This window comes from Oppia nitens, unplaced genomic scaffold (genome assembly GCF_028296485.1).
Source record: "Oppia nitens isolate AA-2021 unplaced genomic scaffold, nextdenovo-longstitch-racon4-pilon3 scaffold3_pilon_pilon_pilon, whole genome shotgun sequence".
Classification (NCBI taxonomy): domain Eukaryota; kingdom Metazoa; phylum Arthropoda; class Arachnida; order Sarcoptiformes; family Oppiidae; genus Oppia; species Oppia nitens.
Window position 1 is genome coordinate 5,242,977 of NW_026533221.1, and position 18,224 is coordinate 5,261,200.

Sequence of the window (18,224 nt, forward strand, 5' to 3'; positions counted from 1 at the left end):
CAAATAAAAGTTAAATTTATTTTATTTATAATTGAGATTTTTATTAATATTATTGTTATTAAACGCGATTTATTTAAATAGATTTGATTGTCACTGAATTGTCACTGAATTGTCACTGAATCTCAACCGAAGTGATTGACTCTTGTGATGGCTTTTTGGCATATTTTGGTCTTTTCTTTGGTTACATTATTGTTCTTTTCGTTTGCATTAATGATAATCATATGTTTGATGACTTTTTTCAGGTGTTTTGCACCGATGACTATCATTACAGACATTAGACGACGTTTTTCCGGTATTTTTGAAAATTAATTTGATTTAAATTATACTAAAATTATTTCTTTATTGAATTATTTTTTTCAATTATTCAATTAGAAGATAAAAATAAGTCAATAAATAATCACAAATCAATGGAAATATATAAAACAAATGTTAATAATACTTAATAGTTATTTTTTAAATAAATATTTTATAATAACTAACAGCTATTAATTATTATTAGTTTTTGTTATTTATTATAAAATTTAAAGAAATATCATTTTGATTTACAATACTTTCAATTTAAGTTTTAGTATTTATTATATATGAATATATCTATAAACAATCATTTTATGCGATTTTAAATATTCATTTAATGTTATCAATGTTTTTAATGTATGATAACATTTAATTACTTAGTTTTTGTCAAAATAAAACAAAATTAATAGTTTATGTTTAATTATAACTTTACTTTTAAATAAAGCTGTATGTAAAAATTAAGTTTTAAATAAGTTTTATATATTATATTTTATTGTATTAAAAGTTATGTTTTATTAATGGCTAGATTTTTTGCAATTATTTAATATTTTGTCGACACAAAAAATGTGTTTTTTGTTTCACATCTAATAAATAAGTATTTGAAATTCAAATTTTTAATCAGTGATAGTATTTTTAAAATTAATTTAAGAGAAATTTTTTCGAAATAATGACTGTAACTATATTATCCACAAATAATTAATAACCAGTTAATGCTTTCAAAATAAATTTTTATTTGCTTTAACAAAATATTAATTACAATTTAATGAATAATGAATAATAATAATATTATAGATAAAAATGATTAAAAACTGTTAGTTTAAAATTATTGATTTAACTAAACCTATAACAGTCTAAATATTATTAAATTTTGATGACTATAAGTAAATAAATAAGTATTTTAGTTATATTTTATAATATAATGTAATAAACTTAAATATTTTAGGAAAAATAATATTTTTTGAGTAATATAAATAAATTGCCACAAAATAGTCTATACATTACAACATCGATTCCAATAAGCTTTTGGGACATTACTGTCATCGAAGTACAGTCCGTCTTGAAGTGCTATAAAAATTAATTACAGTATTAATATAAATGTTTATAAAAATATATAACATTTATAACAAATTAAATGCAAACCTTTCCAATTACCAGTCTTTAGATTCATACGTCTAATACCTTCCCTATGAAGACCTGGAACTACCGTTTTGTGTTGAAATTTGTGGTCAAAGACTGTTTGATTGAACGTCTCGTATGATTCAGGAGTCCATTTGATGCCGTCTTTAGTGCTGAGATAAGCGCCTCTTCTGGAGTCAGTGCCAAAGGTCTTACCGGTTGTCAGTTCGTAGCCAACAATGGTGTCAATAGACCGACCAATTATATGCCATGTATTACCTCCAGAGTTACTATAATAACAAATCTGTTGACTAAAAGTAATACCAATTTCAACATTAATTGTAACATTTGTTTTGCATTTATATTAAACATTTACTTCATATCAGAAGTGGAGTCACAAAAATACAAAACATTAGTGTAAGGATCAGCTGAAAAATGTCGACTCAAACCATTGTTATTGTCAGAAAACCAGGTATTAGTGGCTTCAGATGAACAGGTATTGTCTTAATAGAAAACATTATAAATTTAATAACTAAATTAAATGTAATTATTTGATTAATTACTTGACAGATCGTTGTCATCCAAATAACAGCCAAAGAATTCGAGTTTGACGGCAACCAACTGATCATTTTCACGGTCTGGATCTGATGCTTCTTCGATGACAAATCTAAAATAACGGGCCTCTTGTGGCTTTTGTATGACATCATAAGCCACTCCATCGGCGTAACTCAGATATGATATGTTGTTGACATTAAACCAAACTTTGTTATTATCGCTGGCCATCAGTGAATATGACATTACTTTACGGTTATTTCTAACCGACTGAACGGCTATTTTAGTGACCCGAGTATTTTTGAGGAAATCCATTTGAAGATATTGTTTTTGTGACCAATATCGCAGAGCCGGTGCCCAAAAGTTGCCAGAGTTTTGTCGACCAAAATGTGGCGCATAGTTGGCACTGACAGCCGACGATGCGCTCAGTTGGCAGTCTTTTATGAGACCACTGGCCATACCTAATGCCTTATCACACTCTATATAACGAAAAAAATAATAAAAATTTAATATATATTTATATTAGTTTTTTGAATTAAATACAGTATTTTTTGTTGAAATACCAGTAAAACTGTGGATAAAAATACTTTAAAATTTAACATCAGTACGAAGTAATAACAATTTAATAAAATTATATTTCTATCAAAAATATAAGATTTAATGACCGGAAAGGTGACAATAAACAAATAAATTATTGTCACTTAACTTTTATAACTTTTAAATTTATAACAAATATTTTAGATTTCTTTGAACAAAATGCTATAGTATTTAATTTAAAAAAGCAAAAAAAACTGAAATATTTTTACGCTTAATATAACATAAAATTTATCTCAAAAAACATTATACATTTAATTTATAGATAATTTAAGAAAATAATAATTTTGTTTATATGTTTACCGGAACTTTTGGCTCTAAACGTAAAGTCGTTGACTCGACTACACGGGAATTTCGATGAAACCGAAACCCGAAAGTGTTCACAGATTACCCGATAGGGAACCGACACAAAAGTTTCATTTTTTCCATATCCTCTTTGGTTTTCAGGATCGACAATAAATGTAAAATTTATAGTAAAAATATCAGGAAATAAAATCCATGGCATCTAAAAGTAATATTAATTTTATATTATATGAAATGTAATTTCGTTATTATAGTTGTAAAAACCAACCACTATATCAACTGTGGCTCCGTTTGACTGATTTTTGACTATAGGGTCATCTCTGGTATTATGAGAAACAATTTGTCCAAATTTGATAAATGGCGGCAAAAATAGTCGAAGAGCTGGATTAGCCGGTTCTCCGGTCGACTTATCTGAATGTCTGATAACAGCCATGGCATCAATCATATGATTTCTATCATAAGTTGTAATGTTGTTAATTAAGATCTCTGTTTCAATAATTGGTCGTTCAGTATGCGTCCGCACGACTCGCATATATTTTGCACCACTTATTCGTTTAGCATTAGACTCATCACCTAAAATGGCAGTTATCTTAATTGTATGACTACTATTCTCATCTGTCATTAAATGATCAGTAAATTGTGCCAACACTTCAATGGTGATATCATCATCACCGGCCACATGGGAACCAAATGCGTGACTAAAACCAAAGTTTGACAGATATCCCAAGTTTGCAGTTATGGTGTCGTGTTGGTTGTTGCCTATACTAGAGTCATATTTAACGGTTGGATTTGCATTAGCCATAGGACATGGTATGTTAGGTCCTCCCGAGGCAATCCTAAGTCCATGTAATGTAATGATAGCCCGGTTTTCTTCTACAGCACCCTTCACTTCAACGGCTACTTTGACTATAGATTTTGGAGGTATTGTTAAATTGAAAGCAATCCAAACCTTTTCCCTAATTTTTGCGGGAAAAGGAGTGGCATTTTTGGGTGCAATTCTGGGTTCAATAAAATCGCCGATTGTCTGTTCAATATCTCGTTTGACCACTAAATCAATGTTTTGTTTTTTATTTGCTATTGAGGTATTGCCAGCAAAACCATCTCCAATAAGTTTGATAGTTTGGTCTGTTTTAAGATCATCTGCAAAACGTACGGCAATTCCTAATCTGACTTTATTTTGAGTTTTATCTTCTTTATTAAGATAAGTGTTGCAAATCATTCCCAAATCAAATATCGATCCACTTTTCTTGAGATCAAATGGTGAAAAACATGGATAGTTTGAACCGATTTCAATGACACTGGCGTCACATATTTGGAAATCGTTGTGTTTGGCCAGTTGTGTACGAATGGGTACCTGACTATTGGGCTCTAATTCAATGTCAAATGTAAGCAAAGCCGATGACCCGATACCAACAGTTCGCGAACCGTTAAACATATCAAATGTGAATACTTTCGGTGCTTTGAATTCGTTGTTAATTTTAGACAATTCCTTAACGACCGGTACTTCAAGTTTGCTATTAACTGACATTTGGTTTTCTCCATATTTAACTATAATATCTACAAACTTATTGTTATTAGCGCTCCCTTTGATCCTAACCATTGCCATCAATTCAATAGTATTCGCTTGTTTTTCCTCTTCAGGTGATATCTGATAATTAGGTCCAACATTCGCTACGTTTTTAAAGTTAATAATTGCTCTGTTATTTTCGCCGATACGTCTCATTTCATAACTGGCTTTTAAGTCACTACTAAGACACGGCATATTTCTACCAATATTTGAGATCCATAAGCCACAGATAGACACTTCCTTATCTAAAGCCATCAATTCAATTGTATAGTTTGTAACGGTATGAATAGGTGTTTCCAATTTTATAATAGCTTCTGTAGTAAAGCCAGGATTAACGGGTAAAGTGTTCTTTAGATATGAAAACAATTTGGGTTTTATATCTGTTGTCATATCCATTGTGGTATCAGATTTCATCGGAAATGTAACATTTGAAGACCAAATAAGGTCAGTACCAATTGAGAGTCCGACATAAAATGGATACATAACTCCCGATTCAAATACAGTTCCATCCAAAATAGTGGCCACAAAATTAAGATTAAAATTTCGGTCCAATTCTAAACTTGGTTTTTGAAGGACAGCGATGTCACCCAAAGTTATTGATGAATAGTCATAATCTGTGGTATTTTTATTTGAATGTCTTTCATAGAAAACTTTATTTTTGTTAATCTTAGGCTTCGCCACACAAGAACAGGGTATTGATGGACCCACTCGTGTCACTTCCAATCGACAAATGTTGATCTCTGGCAAAGCAATTGTCGTTTCATTATTGCCGTGAACTTCAAGTTTTACTTCTTCATAAGCAACACTATTTGGTAATAACATATTAATATTGACAGACATAGCGCCGCCATCAATAAAAAGATAATTCCATGGAACAGCTTTGTTAATACTAAGAGAGGGAATCATTGATTTTTTGTCTGTAATTATTTGTATATTTTCTGTTTTGACTTTAATTGATTTACTGCCACTAATCACTTTAACATTGGCTGATAATATCTTTCCTAAAATATATCAATTGTATAACACATTAAAATTGGCTAATAATAGTGATAACAGTTTGAATACCTTCAATGTTTTCTTCATGAAAAGCAATCTTAAGAACAATTTCTGTGACTAATGTGTTGTCTTCGCTCTTTGATGTCAATCGTTGTTTAATTTGTTGAATTCTTCCAAAATTGAAAGTATATTGATTTCCCTCAACTGTTGGTTCCAATTGTTGTGAACTAACATATGGTATATTGATTCCGGTCTCTTCTTTGACCAAACGAGCAGAACATGGCTCCAGAAGTGCCAGTTTTCGAGCGGTCGGCACTTCGACCACAACCGAGAAATCAATAAAAGTCTGACTTTCACTGAACTCTGTATATAAATTAAGTGTTGTTAGACTTCCCTGAAATGCCATCAATGGATAATAGTTGGCATTTGAAGCCAACATTCTTGCGATAGACTTCTCATGTTTTCTGTCGATAATCTTTATGTTTACTGAATGCTTCCAAACAGTATTGTTTCCGATTGTTAGCTGAAGATTAAGTGGTACTGTCTTTCCCACATTTGTGTTGTCATTAATGGCATATATAGTCATTGAATATACAATTCTATTGTTGGCATCAGTCGAGGCTTTGCCTACTTTTTCACCGATATTTGTTATGAGACCCATATTTAAGACAGTCTTTTGATATGACAATTGGGATTGACTTTCAATGCGTTTTGATTGATAATGTTGTGGATTATTAGGAACTGACTGGTAGTTAGAGCCAAACTCATTGATTGCAATGTGTCCCATAGCTATCACATTATTTGGTTCGTATGGATGGGATGGGCCCCACATTTCTAGTAGGATCTCATCTGATCGGAACTCCATAAGAGCATCGACTGTCAATGTAAGCGCACTGTCCAAAGCCAAAGGTTGAGCACCTTTTAGATCAACCTCTGCTAACTGATTGTCTTCAGACTTAATTAAAAAAATAAAATAAGTTTATAAATATTTTTTATATCATTAATATTTTGCTAAACTTACTGCTGATATAGTCTCTGCAATAACTTGAGACACACCGACCCAGACATATGACCCCTGATTATACTCAGCACCGACTGTCACAAAATGTTTGCTTCCGGTAATCAAATTGGTTTTTCTGACCAAAGCTGCCGAAAAAAATATTGACAATTTATTTCCTTCGGCGCCATTGTTGGCCACAGTTCCGAAATCAAGTGTTATTTTATCGTACTTTTAGACAAAATTTTAGGTTTTAATTTATAAAATTAAATTATCAAACAATTAATTTATTAAAATAATATTTACCACATTATTATTAATAGAGTTGAAAAACATTTTAGGTTTAGGTGGTCCTCCAGTGGATATAAATCCAATTCCCGCTACTTTATTACTGACCGATACGTTGAACAATGAAAGAGCCGGATAATAGGTATCATTAATAATATCTTTAGTATATATCTCAAGTAACAGATCGAGACCACTGGTTCGGGGCAATGATATGTCTAACTTGTATTGAACTACTTTTCCAATTGTCAATGAATTGGTGTCACCCGAAAGTATCCGTAAATTGAAAGTGGTTTGAAAATTAGTGATTTGTCGGGGAATGGGTTCACTGTTTGTAGTCAACAGTGCCTTATCTTCTTTATTCTCGTTTTTATTAATATTAGTTTCGCGTTTGATTCGGTTTAATTGGTTTTGTATGACAATAGTTAAGTGCAAATCTGAGTATTTTGTGTTAAATTTTTTGTTTGCTGACTGAGCTCTTATAATAACTAAATATCTATAATCATTGTCAGCTAAATCAGGATTTGTTATATAGACTTCACCTGATTTTTCATTTATTTTAAACAAAGACTTGACATTTTTTTCTGATTTTAATTCATAAACAATTTGACCGCAAATACAATCTTTATTTATCTGATGACAAGTTAGCTCTCTATCCCTGTCGTGAGCTTTCGCCACAAATATAGGTTTATTACTCGCGATGTGATCTCTATTAATGTAAATGACTTTTTCATTGCTATCAAAATTTGGTGAATAGTTGTCCACTAATAATAAATTAACACAAAATTTAATTAATAAAGCATATACTAGATATATAAAATATAAATATAAATAATTAATCAATAATACATTATATAAATCATTTAATGATTAATTAGTAATAACCTTCAATTGTTTTTTGGCTATTTATTGTTTGCTTAGGCATTTACGTCAATAATTGATTAAATATTTATATTAAAACAAAATGCAAATTATTATATAATAAATTTATTTATATTTTATTAATTAGTTATTGTTAATATTATTGACGACACAATTGTCATATAAACTATGATTTATAGAGATTATAACTATTACACTAATAATTTTACCAATAGCTTTAAATAATTTCTGATATTTACTTAAATAATATGTTGATTTTTATGATTATAATGTTTAAATTAAATTAAATAAGATAAAAAATAAAATATATTTAGTAAAATTATTATTTATTAAAAAAATTATACTATTATTATATGATATTTTATACATAAGCTTATATTTTAATAAAGTTTAAATATATTAGAAAATATTAATTTTATATATTATAACTTTTATAATATAATATAATAAATGATAAAATTTATAGCATTACCAAATTGGTCACATTTGATGCCTTCCCAACATTGATCACAAATACATTGACCATTGGTATCGCAGTTGCCATTCACACAGTTTTCAATACATTTAGCTGTAAAATAAATTTAATCAATAATACAGTCAACAACTATTTTTTATATAAATTATTTTAACTCTAAATTATAAAGTTTATAAATCATATATATATAAATACCTTTATTAGACTCTGTTAATGCAATGTTACATAAGATAAATAAAATGATAAACTTTTTCTTATAAGGAACTTTAGCAATCATTATAATAAAATTCATTTTTATTAAAAAATATACAAATTCTTTATATATATTTTTGAAAGCATGCAAACAATAAAATGAGAGATTATATATAAGTGACAAATTAGTTTATAAGTTATTTGTTTTGGACAACTAATACCATCACTTATTTATCCGTTTCCACGGTATCTGACAATTGAATCGTAAAAAAAGACAAATACTTATACTGTTGTTCGTCATAAATGACCGAAATTTTATTCAAAACACATACAAAAATGTTTATTTATTTATGAACAACAAATTAAATATACAAATATAATATAATAAATGTATAACTATTTTTATATTATGATAATACAATAGAGAGTTATTAATATTATTTTGCCTGAATAATTTTTATATCCATTTATAAGTGATTTTATTGCTTATTAGAATATTGTTCTAATAAAATCAATTTTTTTAATTAATTAATAAAAATAATATTAATATTAATAACCCTTTTTAGATATTTTTTCAATTTAAAAAAATATAGTAAAATATTTATTATTTATTTATTTTATTAATAATCATAATTTTTAAAATATGTAAAACACACAATTTGAGATTTTTAATAATTTTAAAATAACTTTTTAGTTATAACTATTTTGATATAAACACAAATGTAACATTTATTACTGTACATTAATAAATATAGGATATATTTTAGTTATTTACTTAATTGATTTTATTAATAATTAAAAGAATTTGTCTAAATTAGAAATAGATTTTTATAATTACATTATTTATTGGTTCATAAAATTATTTTAATAAATATATTTTATAAAGAATCGTAAAATTAATAAATAGATTTATTTATATTTTATTTGATCAATACCTCGACAAATATATCATATCATTATTACAATAATAAATAAGACATTCATCACTAATACATTATTCAATTCAATATAATGACCTGTATTTATAAGGAATGGGTAGAAGAAATCAGAGGGAAGTTGTATTTTAAAGGTGACGGGAGGGGCATAGTTGGGTCTACAAGGCTTTGTTATATCCAAAAATGTGACAGAAGTGCTCAACTCTTGTATTAAATTATTGCAATCGGATTTGCATTTAATCATTACATCAGAAATACTATGAAACTCTTTGATAGCTCCGATAACTTTAAGCTGAGGTTGTCTAACACTTCCAGCCATTATATAATATATATGAAGTGATATACCGGTTACAAGTGTGGGACAAACATTAATGTTGTTAATGATATCAGTTTTGTTTGGTTTATTTGAATCAATGATTTCGATCCAATCAATTGTCGAGTTGTCCAAAGAATTACCGAAAACACCGATATATTGAACTCGTGGTTCGGGTTCTAATAGTTTGTAAATTGTTGACTGAATTAAATCACAAGAWKTGTTGTTTTGTTTTATAGTTTGAAAGTCCAGAAGACAACCGGTTCTCAAATTGATGCCAAACTTTATCGACTCTTTTAACGATTTAATGTTACAAAATTGGTCCTTATTTTTAGTCATAATTTTGTAACCATTAATATCTCGAGAAATATTCAAATCTTGATTTTTATAAGCGGCCAAAATTGGTTTTCCTATAATATAGCCTGGATTACCACTCACTTCAATATTTTTTGTTTGATTAAACCATTCAAATGTTACACTAAATGTTTGTTTAAACCAATAATTAACTTTTCTTAGACTAATTATCTTAAAATTGACTTCAGCTTCAACTATGCCATGAAGTCCGTCGTGTCTAATGACATACTCTACAGATTGGACTAAATTGTTGCAAATTTTATTGTTTGGATCATAACTGGGGGTTTCATTTAATTTGTTTGATTTATTTATGATTTTCACATAATAGGGTTGAGTATCGTTATAATTAGCATAATTTCTTGAGACAATTGCAAATGAACTAAAATAATTTGTGTCCAAATATTTATTTTTCTCGCAATCCTGACTTAAATCGCTAATTGATTGATAACATATTGATTGAAATGGCTTTAAATATCGGACAGATTTGAATGAATTACAGTCGCCGTCAGTGAATATGACTGATTGAGGTAATTGCCAAACAGCAGACTCATCCCAATTGGACTCATTAAACATGTTTGCTATTAATAAGTTGTTTCCAGATTTCATTTTCAAATAAAGTGATCGTTTGTATTGATTATCATTTGGTGAAACAACTTGTTTATCAACTTTTAGATCCCATTTATAATTATGTTGAGGAATAACTTTATCTCTTAATGTCTGTAAATTTTTGTATGGCTTGACATCGTCATAGAGTTGGCGCACATGAGTATTGTCCCAAACAATACAAAACAGACCATTACTAGTCGTCTCTACAGTAGTTCCAGTATTGTTATTGTAGACAATATTATGATGACTACAATATCTCGGGTCATAAACGGTGTCATATGTTTTAATACATTCACCAAACGATCGTTTTTGATATCCATCGCAATCATTATCACAACAACAGTCAATATTACATTTTCCAAGACTCAGATCACACGTACAAAAGTCATCTGAATATTGGATGGATTGTGAAGACGGATAATCTTCTAAGGGATCAGTAGTTGTGTTTGGCGTCGGTGTTGTCGTAACCGATAATTCTGTATTTTTGTCACCATTTGGTGAAATAGTTGTAATGATATTTACAGTTTGATTATCTGTTGATGTATTTAATGTACTTTCCGTGGCATTAGATTGACATTCAATTATATAAATCAATAATAATATTAAAATATGTTTTATATTCATGTTTAATAAGTCAATAATTTAGGTTTCAATGCCATAAACATCAAAACTTTTGAGCACTAAATAGAGATCCAGATTGATATCACCCATGGCTTGAGTTTGAAGTCGCGATCGGTTTTCATTTGTCACAATTATCTCTTCATTTGTTAACTTTAAACCTTCGTCTGTAAAATAGTTGGCAATTTGATCACTCAATGCTCCGATTGGTCTCCAAGTGTGACAAGTAATCCGATGATGTCCTGCTTGTGTCGGCAAATGAACAAAACCGTAGCTAACAATATTGCACCGACCGGTTGAGTCCTGATTCCACACTTGTAGCTCTAATTTAGGCCAACCTAACCTTTTAAGGATCACATTTTGTTTTAATTGTTATAATTTAAAAAAACTTTTTTTTATTGTTTTATTATTCAATTAGTATCAGAAATGTTATTATAAACCCTGAATTCCTTTTGTAGCCAAATGAAGATCAATGGGATGACACCAATAAGTAATCTCTTGAGTTTGCGGATCATCCACTTGAGTCTGTCCTTCAATTAGTCCTTCAATAATCCTCCAATTATGGCCTTAAAACAAATGTGTATATAAAGTAAAAGATGGAAAATGGAGTTCAGAAATATGACAAACAAACCGAAATGTATTTTCCATTTACAGAAGAGCGACCTTTTGGAGAATTCTTTAGCGCTCACGAGTTGGCCAAAGACATAGACTTCTGCCATAAAAATTTAACAAATGCTATGAATAGATAAAAATCATTTATAAAACCATAATTAATAATTTAAATATTTATTTTATTAATAAATTGTTTTAATAAATTACTTAAATATATTGAACTCTTTATCCATAATCTAGCAAAATGTCTCTCTCTCTCTCTCTCTCTCTCTCTCTCTCTCTCTCTCTCCAGGGGCAACAATTCGCTTGAATAACAAAACAAAAGTTTTAAACCTATATAATCGTATAGATATATACCGGTATATACTCTATACAGACATTATTAACAACAAAAAATAAAATATTTGTTATATAATGAATAATACAGTATATTAAATTAATTCAATTGATTGGATAAATAAGTTAATATTTATTGGTATATTTAAGTATACATGTTATACAAATCACAATCTTTAAATATATTGATATATTTTAATTAAATAGCTTTCAGTTAAATATTTAGATATTTATATAATTAAATTGTTTATTATTTTTATTAATTGTTAAATACTTTAAATCATCAGTTGTTTTAAAATATGACTTTTTTGCCTTTTTTAAAATTAATATCACAATAAAAGGCTTAAATAGTTGACTAAAATATTCAGATTTAGAAATTCTTGAAATCAATGACTACTATTCATCTCTGTATTTTAATTGTAGCCAAAATGCAAACATTTAAACTATCGTTAAAAATATTTATACAGTACTGTAGTATCATTTTTCATACATTATATGAGTTTCAATAAATAAATAAATAATACAAAATTTATAAACATTTTGTTGTTTTAAGATAAGATATATTTTAAATCATCAAAATAGAGAGCATTTGATTATGGAATTGGTTATAAATAAATTTGTTATTATATCATCAATGTACTTTTAAAGGAATAACTTTGTATAAAATATAATTAAGTTTAAAAATTATGTAAAAATATGTCATTAGTTTAGTGCCAATATAGTTGAGTACTAAAAAAATTAATGAAGTTTCTAAATATATTTTTATGTAAAAATTTATAATTCATTAAATTATTAGATAAAAACAAATAAAACAAATGATATATTATAAAAAAATTAATGTCAAAAGTGATTGCCAGCAAAACGACTAGAAATTTGATTTGCATTGATGTCGGAATCACATTGAATGCCGTTATTTGTCGGAGAATCAGTGGTCGGAGACTCAACCGTTTCAATGGTCAGCAGCTTATGGAAGAGCATCTGTAATGTTGGCGACACTTCACCCGAACGTCTATCTGTGGATATCTGTTCTGTATTTATATTATATCCCTGAGCCTCAAACACTTCAATAGTGTCGTCCAAATTATTTAAATGAATCTCTTCATGACTTCTTCTTAAAGGCTGTGGTTTTGTCTCCATCGCTGTCGCACTTAAGTCGGTGTCCGATGAGAATCGATGGAGTGCTGGCAACGGTTCGTTCTCATTGGTCGACTCGCACCTGGAGTTTAATATATCTCCAGAGTTTAAGTCTTGAGCGTTATTATCGGATGAATTTGACGATTGGTTACAATTTTCATCTTTTACTTCGAGTAAATCAAACAAATCGTTTCTTTCATTAAGCATATCGTTTTGATTATGAAGTGAACTAATATTTAAATTAAGTTTTTTGTGATTATTGTATATATTTCTATTCACATCATCCAAATCATCCATTCCATTGAAATTTGAATTAATTTGAATATCATTTTCGCCGAGAGGTATATTCATAACACCACTGATTCTGTGATTGCCATTAACCTCACTGTCAGCTTTACTATTGTATTGACAATCAGTATTACTTCTCGGCTGATCAATGATTGCCATTTGTTCAATAAATTGTCTGTCGTTAATAGTAAACACGGGTAGCGCTGCCCAACTGGCTCTAACACCTGTACTTCGCGATGATATACTCGAACAGTCATCGCTTAACGTTTCGGGAGAGGCCAACGGTGCGGCACCCATCCAGTCATCGCGTAAGAGATCCACTCTCAGGCTATTATTATATATCAGTTGTGAGGGACGGACAGACCTACTATTAATATGTTTGGCATTTTGAATGTTTTGTACAACAAGTGGCGAATCAGTAAAACTGGTTTCTATGACTATATTCTGTGAACTTTCAATTGGTTCCAATGGAAAACTTTCTTTTTTTAAAACTTTGACATTTTTGTCGGGTCTACTCTGAGGAAGATTTTGGACGTTTGTATTATCTTGTAATGGCTTTCGTTGAGGTTTAGCGGGTCCCGTGTGTACTAGTAGTGACTCGAGTGCTTCCAACATCTTGTCCGGCATGTGGTCCTGAATCATTACCGGAGATATGAGTATTTCACTAAAGTTTGTATTGTCAGCCCATAATGCCTGTACTATTGGCTCCTTTTTGCCGACAACTTTCCTATTAATTCAATTTTATTCATTATTTACTAAATTATAAAACAGTATTTAAAGATATATAAATTAAAGCAATGTTTTATACCTCCATTTAGGTTCATATTTAATGCTGGAGTTAATGAAAGCAATGAAATAGAAAAGCAAAGCATTTGTTTGAAAAGCCAATCGATAGTTAATTTAGAGATAAAAACATTAAATTTTATTATCACTTACTCAGCCTTTTTCGGGTGATTTCTTACTAAATGAATGATCCTTCCGGGAGGATAAAGAGGTAAATGTACTGTTAGGGCAATTGAATCGTCAATTGGATGAGAGGATAGCTCTTTAGAGATTTGGCCGTCACTGATATCATCACAATTAATACCAATTTTGGTATCACTCCTTTGACAGCAACATCTGCCACCAATTATCTTCCATTTTGGTTCTGAACACTGTTTGATAGCTTGGATAAGATCGTAGCGCAAGGTTTCCATTTGATGCAAACCAAGTCGCGGCACCACATCCTTGCCTAAGACAACTGAAATGATAAACTCTTTTGTATACTCCAGTGCGGATGCGCTTAATAGCCCACCGGGCGGTGCAAATGCAAAACATATTAAATCAGGATATTCTTGTTTGAGCAAAATGGCCAAAATAGCGGCAGTTCCCGCACCTAATGAATGTCCCACTAGTATTATATTGAATGTTTGAGTGCCCTTTTCCGGGTCATAATTCAGTGCTTTATTAAGTATGTCTTCTACTTTCAACTTATTTCTTATATAAACAGCTGATTCAACCATCCCTTTATGTCCCAACCAGTCTTCATGTATGGGATCAGTAGGAAGTAGCTCTCCCTCAGCGTTCAAATCAGTTATGACCTAAAAAATATATTAACATTAATTACCGTAATATTAGTGAAAAATAAACAAATGATAGCATACATCGTGAAGAGATAGAGTTCCTCTAACACTGATAACAACCGCTCTTTTATCATAATCAAGAGCTACGAAAAAAGGTGGTTCTCCAATGGCCACGTGATATGTAGCATAAATGAGCTCATAATTGTGCGTTTGGCACATCTTCTTAAGCGCCGCATAATTGCATTGACAACAGTTGTCATCGACAGCAATGTCATCAGACTCTGCCTTTTGTTTTGTCGCTGACAGACAACCAAAACAGCAAAATGACGCCTTAGGACAACACTTCATGTGAGGAAATAGCTGACAACAGCCGGTGGCGCTATTCATCATCACAAAGATAGGCCACCCGTAAACCGCTAATCCGTAGTGCAAAAAATGTATTAAAGTTTGTATTTCTTCGGCTACTATCGGATGATTGACGTCAAGAAACTTTGTATTAGAAGTGATGGCAACTCCGGACAAGAACTGAAATGTATTGTTCTGTCGTTTATCAACAATGACTCTCTGTTCATGTTTTTGATGTCTTCTTAATAGCATAAGTCCTGCGACCACATCGGAAGGCACGACATCTAAGTCTCGAAAAAATTCAGACAAGAGTTTTGCTATTTCGGTAAACGAGTTCTGTTGGCGATCGGAATTCCCGACACAACAAAATAATAACCGACACCTTCTGTCCCAACTGTCCTGATATTCTCTTATAGCAATTCTTTAATAATAAAAGTTATACAAATCAATCAAAAATTATTATAAATTTTTTAGATATATTTACTTACCGATGCCTCCAATTGCGTTGACTATTACCTGAGCGTCGATATCTAAACTTTGATTGTCCCTCTTTTAAGCTGTTTTGATAGACTTTCATCTTAACCCACGAGCGACCGGCCGTATCGTATGAACACCACATCGTTATAAAGACAATAGCGATGACAACCAAATTACAGACAGTCATACCAAAGAGTGCCTCAACACCAGAAATCTTATGACATACGGGTCCGTATGAATCGTAATATTTGCGAATATGCATTGTTGTCAATATCATCCATAAAATCTCAACTAAAATTATGGCTATTTTTTAGAAAATAAAATAAAATTTATTTATTATCAAATTTATATCAATAATTTATAACAATTATACCGAGTCTTATGTAAAGTAGATATTTCATTGAACTTCTCGGAGCGTTATTCAGAATGGATCCTCTCATCGATAGCCATATTATGAATACCTCGACTATAATACAGCCGATAAGTATCACAATATAACCCAATGTAAAGTATAGATAACTTTGACAACGGTATGGATTCCAAGTGATGGCTGCTGTGGACAATATTATTAGCCTAAACGGGATTAAGATTTGTACTACAATTAAATAAGTGTTTCTCATTTGAATATTATTATTATTAATTACCAGATCATATGAATGACCAATAATATGGATGCGGGTACGACCAGGTCATCGGAGCCCACAGACCACCGGCGCTTAAATATAATGAGTCCCGGCATTTGTGATCAACGTTTACATCGCTAAACCTCCAATGCCTAACAATATTTTAAGTTTGATTTCATTTTTAATTCAATTTTATATATATATATATAACATTTGAATATATTTTCTAAATAATTTTTAATAAAAAATTAGTAAAATATAACTGAAATTATTATTACAAAACGGAACTGACATGGATTTGACAGTTAAGCAAATAATTCAAACATTTTGTATATCCTATTAAAGGAAGAAAATACAGGAAAAGATAACAACTAATAACTGAAAACTTTAAATTCAATACTTTTGAATATTATATATTCAATGTATATATGAATAGATTATGAATACACTTCACAAACAAGTGGCTCAGGGATTGACTATTGAATCAATAGGTTCTTATCATATGAATGGTCGGGTATGTCGAGGCAGTCAATCGTTATGTAATACAAAGTTTGTCTCTTTTAATGAATGTATAGTTATTATTTGAAATACATTTTACAGATTTATAAAAATAGAAACACATTTTATATTATAAAATACATAAAAATTTCATTGAAGTCATATATATTTATCAAGATTTCTATAAATACAGTATTTAATTGGTTAGTAAAGCAAATGTTTGGTTCACATATTGTAATCTCTAATTATATAATATTACAGTACTTACTATTGTATTAATAATATTAATAATAATACAGTATTAATATAAAATCAATAGATTATACAAAAATAACTCTATATTGCTTTTAAATCACATTAAATTAAAATTCATAGTTAATAATATGTTAAATTAAATATAAATATATGTATAATACTAATATCACATAAAAAGATTAAATAACTTATTTGAAAATAAAACAAATCAGTAATTTAGTCATTAATCAAACTGTTTATTAATATGACATTTAATTACATAAATTGACAAAAATTGCATAAAATTAAAATAACGAGTAAAATAGTTTATAATATAACAAAAAATATAATAAATTAGTGTAACAATCAATTTGTAATAAAAATCAAACAAAAATAAAAAACATTGACACAAACTTTTGCTAAATTAAAATAAATTCAACTATTTTTAAGCATTATTTATTAAATAAAAATAAAAATTATAAAATGATAATAGTTTTATAAAATAACAAAATTATTAATTTGCTTAATAAATATTATCCTTTTTCATAATCATTAAAAACATATTAAAACTATTTTTCAATAAATATGTTATTTAAATAAATATAAACTGTATATACTGTATATATATATATATATTCATAATGATTAGTGTCCAGGTATTTATAAAATTAATGTATATTATTATATTGACAATAAAAACTCAATTTATATAATCAATTGATAGGATTGTTGTCTAAATACCTGCTATTCAAACAAAATCACATCATTTCTATTGACTTAAAGTTGTTGAATAAACACACGGTTTGTCACAAATTGATTGACTATTTGTTTGTCTTATTTCATACAAATTTATTTCATAAATACTAATAATTATTATTATTATAAAACTCGTTATAAAATCAAAAGTGATTTTCAATGCATTGCAAGAATTTAGTGAACATTAGTGTTGTATAATAATAATGATAACAATTATTCTTTACTTTTTTATATTCACTATAATATTCACTGTTTTTTATAATGCATTGAATTAGCAATC

The 18,224-nt window shown here is 29.0% G+C and overlaps 4 protein-coding genes and 2 long non-coding RNA genes across 6 annotated transcripts; 1 reads left to right on the forward strand and 5 right to left on the reverse strand.

The window, feature by feature from the left end:
* The first annotated feature begins 77 nt into the window (after positions 1-77).
* On the forward strand, positions 78-414 carry LOC128958629 (uncharacterized). The gene is made up of 3 exons (XR_008484558.1): positions 78-180; positions 243-292; positions 373-414. It is a non-coding gene; the product is annotated as an uncharacterized LOC128958629 (long non-coding RNA).
* An 863-nt stretch (positions 415-1,277) lies between these two features.
* LOC128957912 (uncharacterized) lies at positions 1,278-7,229 on the reverse strand (the record flags this gene model as incomplete). The annotated part of the gene is made up of 9 exons (XM_054303728.1): positions 1,278-1,359; positions 1,435-1,721; positions 1,787-1,913; positions 1,974-2,441; positions 2,860-3,061; positions 3,128-5,427; positions 5,492-6,377; positions 6,444-6,650; positions 6,726-7,229. Coding segments are annotated over 9 exons (5,055 nt in total), but the record flags the coding sequence as incomplete, so codon positions are not given.
* An 18-nt stretch (positions 7,230-7,247) lies between these two features.
* On the reverse strand, positions 7,248-8,319 carry LOC128958898 (uncharacterized). The gene is made up of 3 exons (XR_008484563.1): positions 8,257-8,319; positions 8,059-8,154; positions 7,248-7,468 (listed from the first exon to the last, which is right to left on the reverse strand). It is a non-coding gene; the product is annotated as an uncharacterized LOC128958898 (long non-coding RNA).
* An 882-nt stretch (positions 8,320-9,201) lies between these two features.
* Positions 9,202-10,955, reverse strand: LOC128957913 (tectonic-3-like). The gene is made up of 2 exons (XM_054303729.1): positions 10,913-10,955; positions 9,202-10,850 (listed from the first exon to the last, which is right to left on the reverse strand). Exons 1-2 carry the CDS (start codon positions 10,953-10,955, stop codon positions 9,202-9,204), a joined length of 1,692 nt encoding a protein of 563 aa, XP_054159704.1.
* Positions 10,956-11,103: 148 nt separating this feature from the next.
* LOC128958897 (B9 domain-containing protein 2-like) lies at positions 11,104-11,951 on the reverse strand. The gene is made up of 4 exons (XM_054304858.1): positions 11,899-11,951; positions 11,711-11,814; positions 11,520-11,645; positions 11,104-11,417 (listed from the first exon to the last, which is right to left on the reverse strand). The coding sequence occupies exons 2-4, from the start codon at positions 11,796-11,798 to the stop codon at positions 11,104-11,106; spliced, it is 528 nt and encodes a 175-aa protein (XP_054160833.1). The 5' UTR covers positions 11,799-11,814; positions 11,899-11,951.
* A 1,474-nt stretch (positions 11,952-13,425) lies between these two features.
* Positions 13,426-17,997, reverse strand: LOC128957914 (diacylglycerol lipase-alpha-like; the record flags this gene model as incomplete). Its single annotated transcript, XM_054303730.1, has 7 exons — positions 17,930-17,997; positions 16,478-16,608; positions 16,207-16,406; positions 15,845-16,136; positions 15,093-15,777; positions 14,386-15,029; positions 13,426-14,176 (listed from the first exon to the last, which is right to left on the reverse strand). Coding segments are annotated over exons 2-7 (2,667 nt in total), but the record flags the coding sequence as incomplete, so codon positions are not given.
* Positions 17,998-18,224: the final 227 nt, after the last annotated feature.

Coding starts and splice junctions, on each gene's coding strand:
- LOC128958897 (XM_054304858.1), bottom strand. CDS start 11,798: ATGGCAGAAGTCTATGTCTTTGGCCAACTCGTGAGCGCTAAAGAATTC. Junction 11,646..11,710: donor TAAATGGAAAATACATTTCG/GTTTGTTTGTCA, acceptor ATTTGTTTTAAG/GCCATAATTGGAGGATTATT. Junction 11,418..11,519: donor GGCTACAAAAGGAATTCAGG/GTTTATAATAAC, acceptor TTAAAAGGTTAG/GTTGGCCTAAATTAGAGCTA.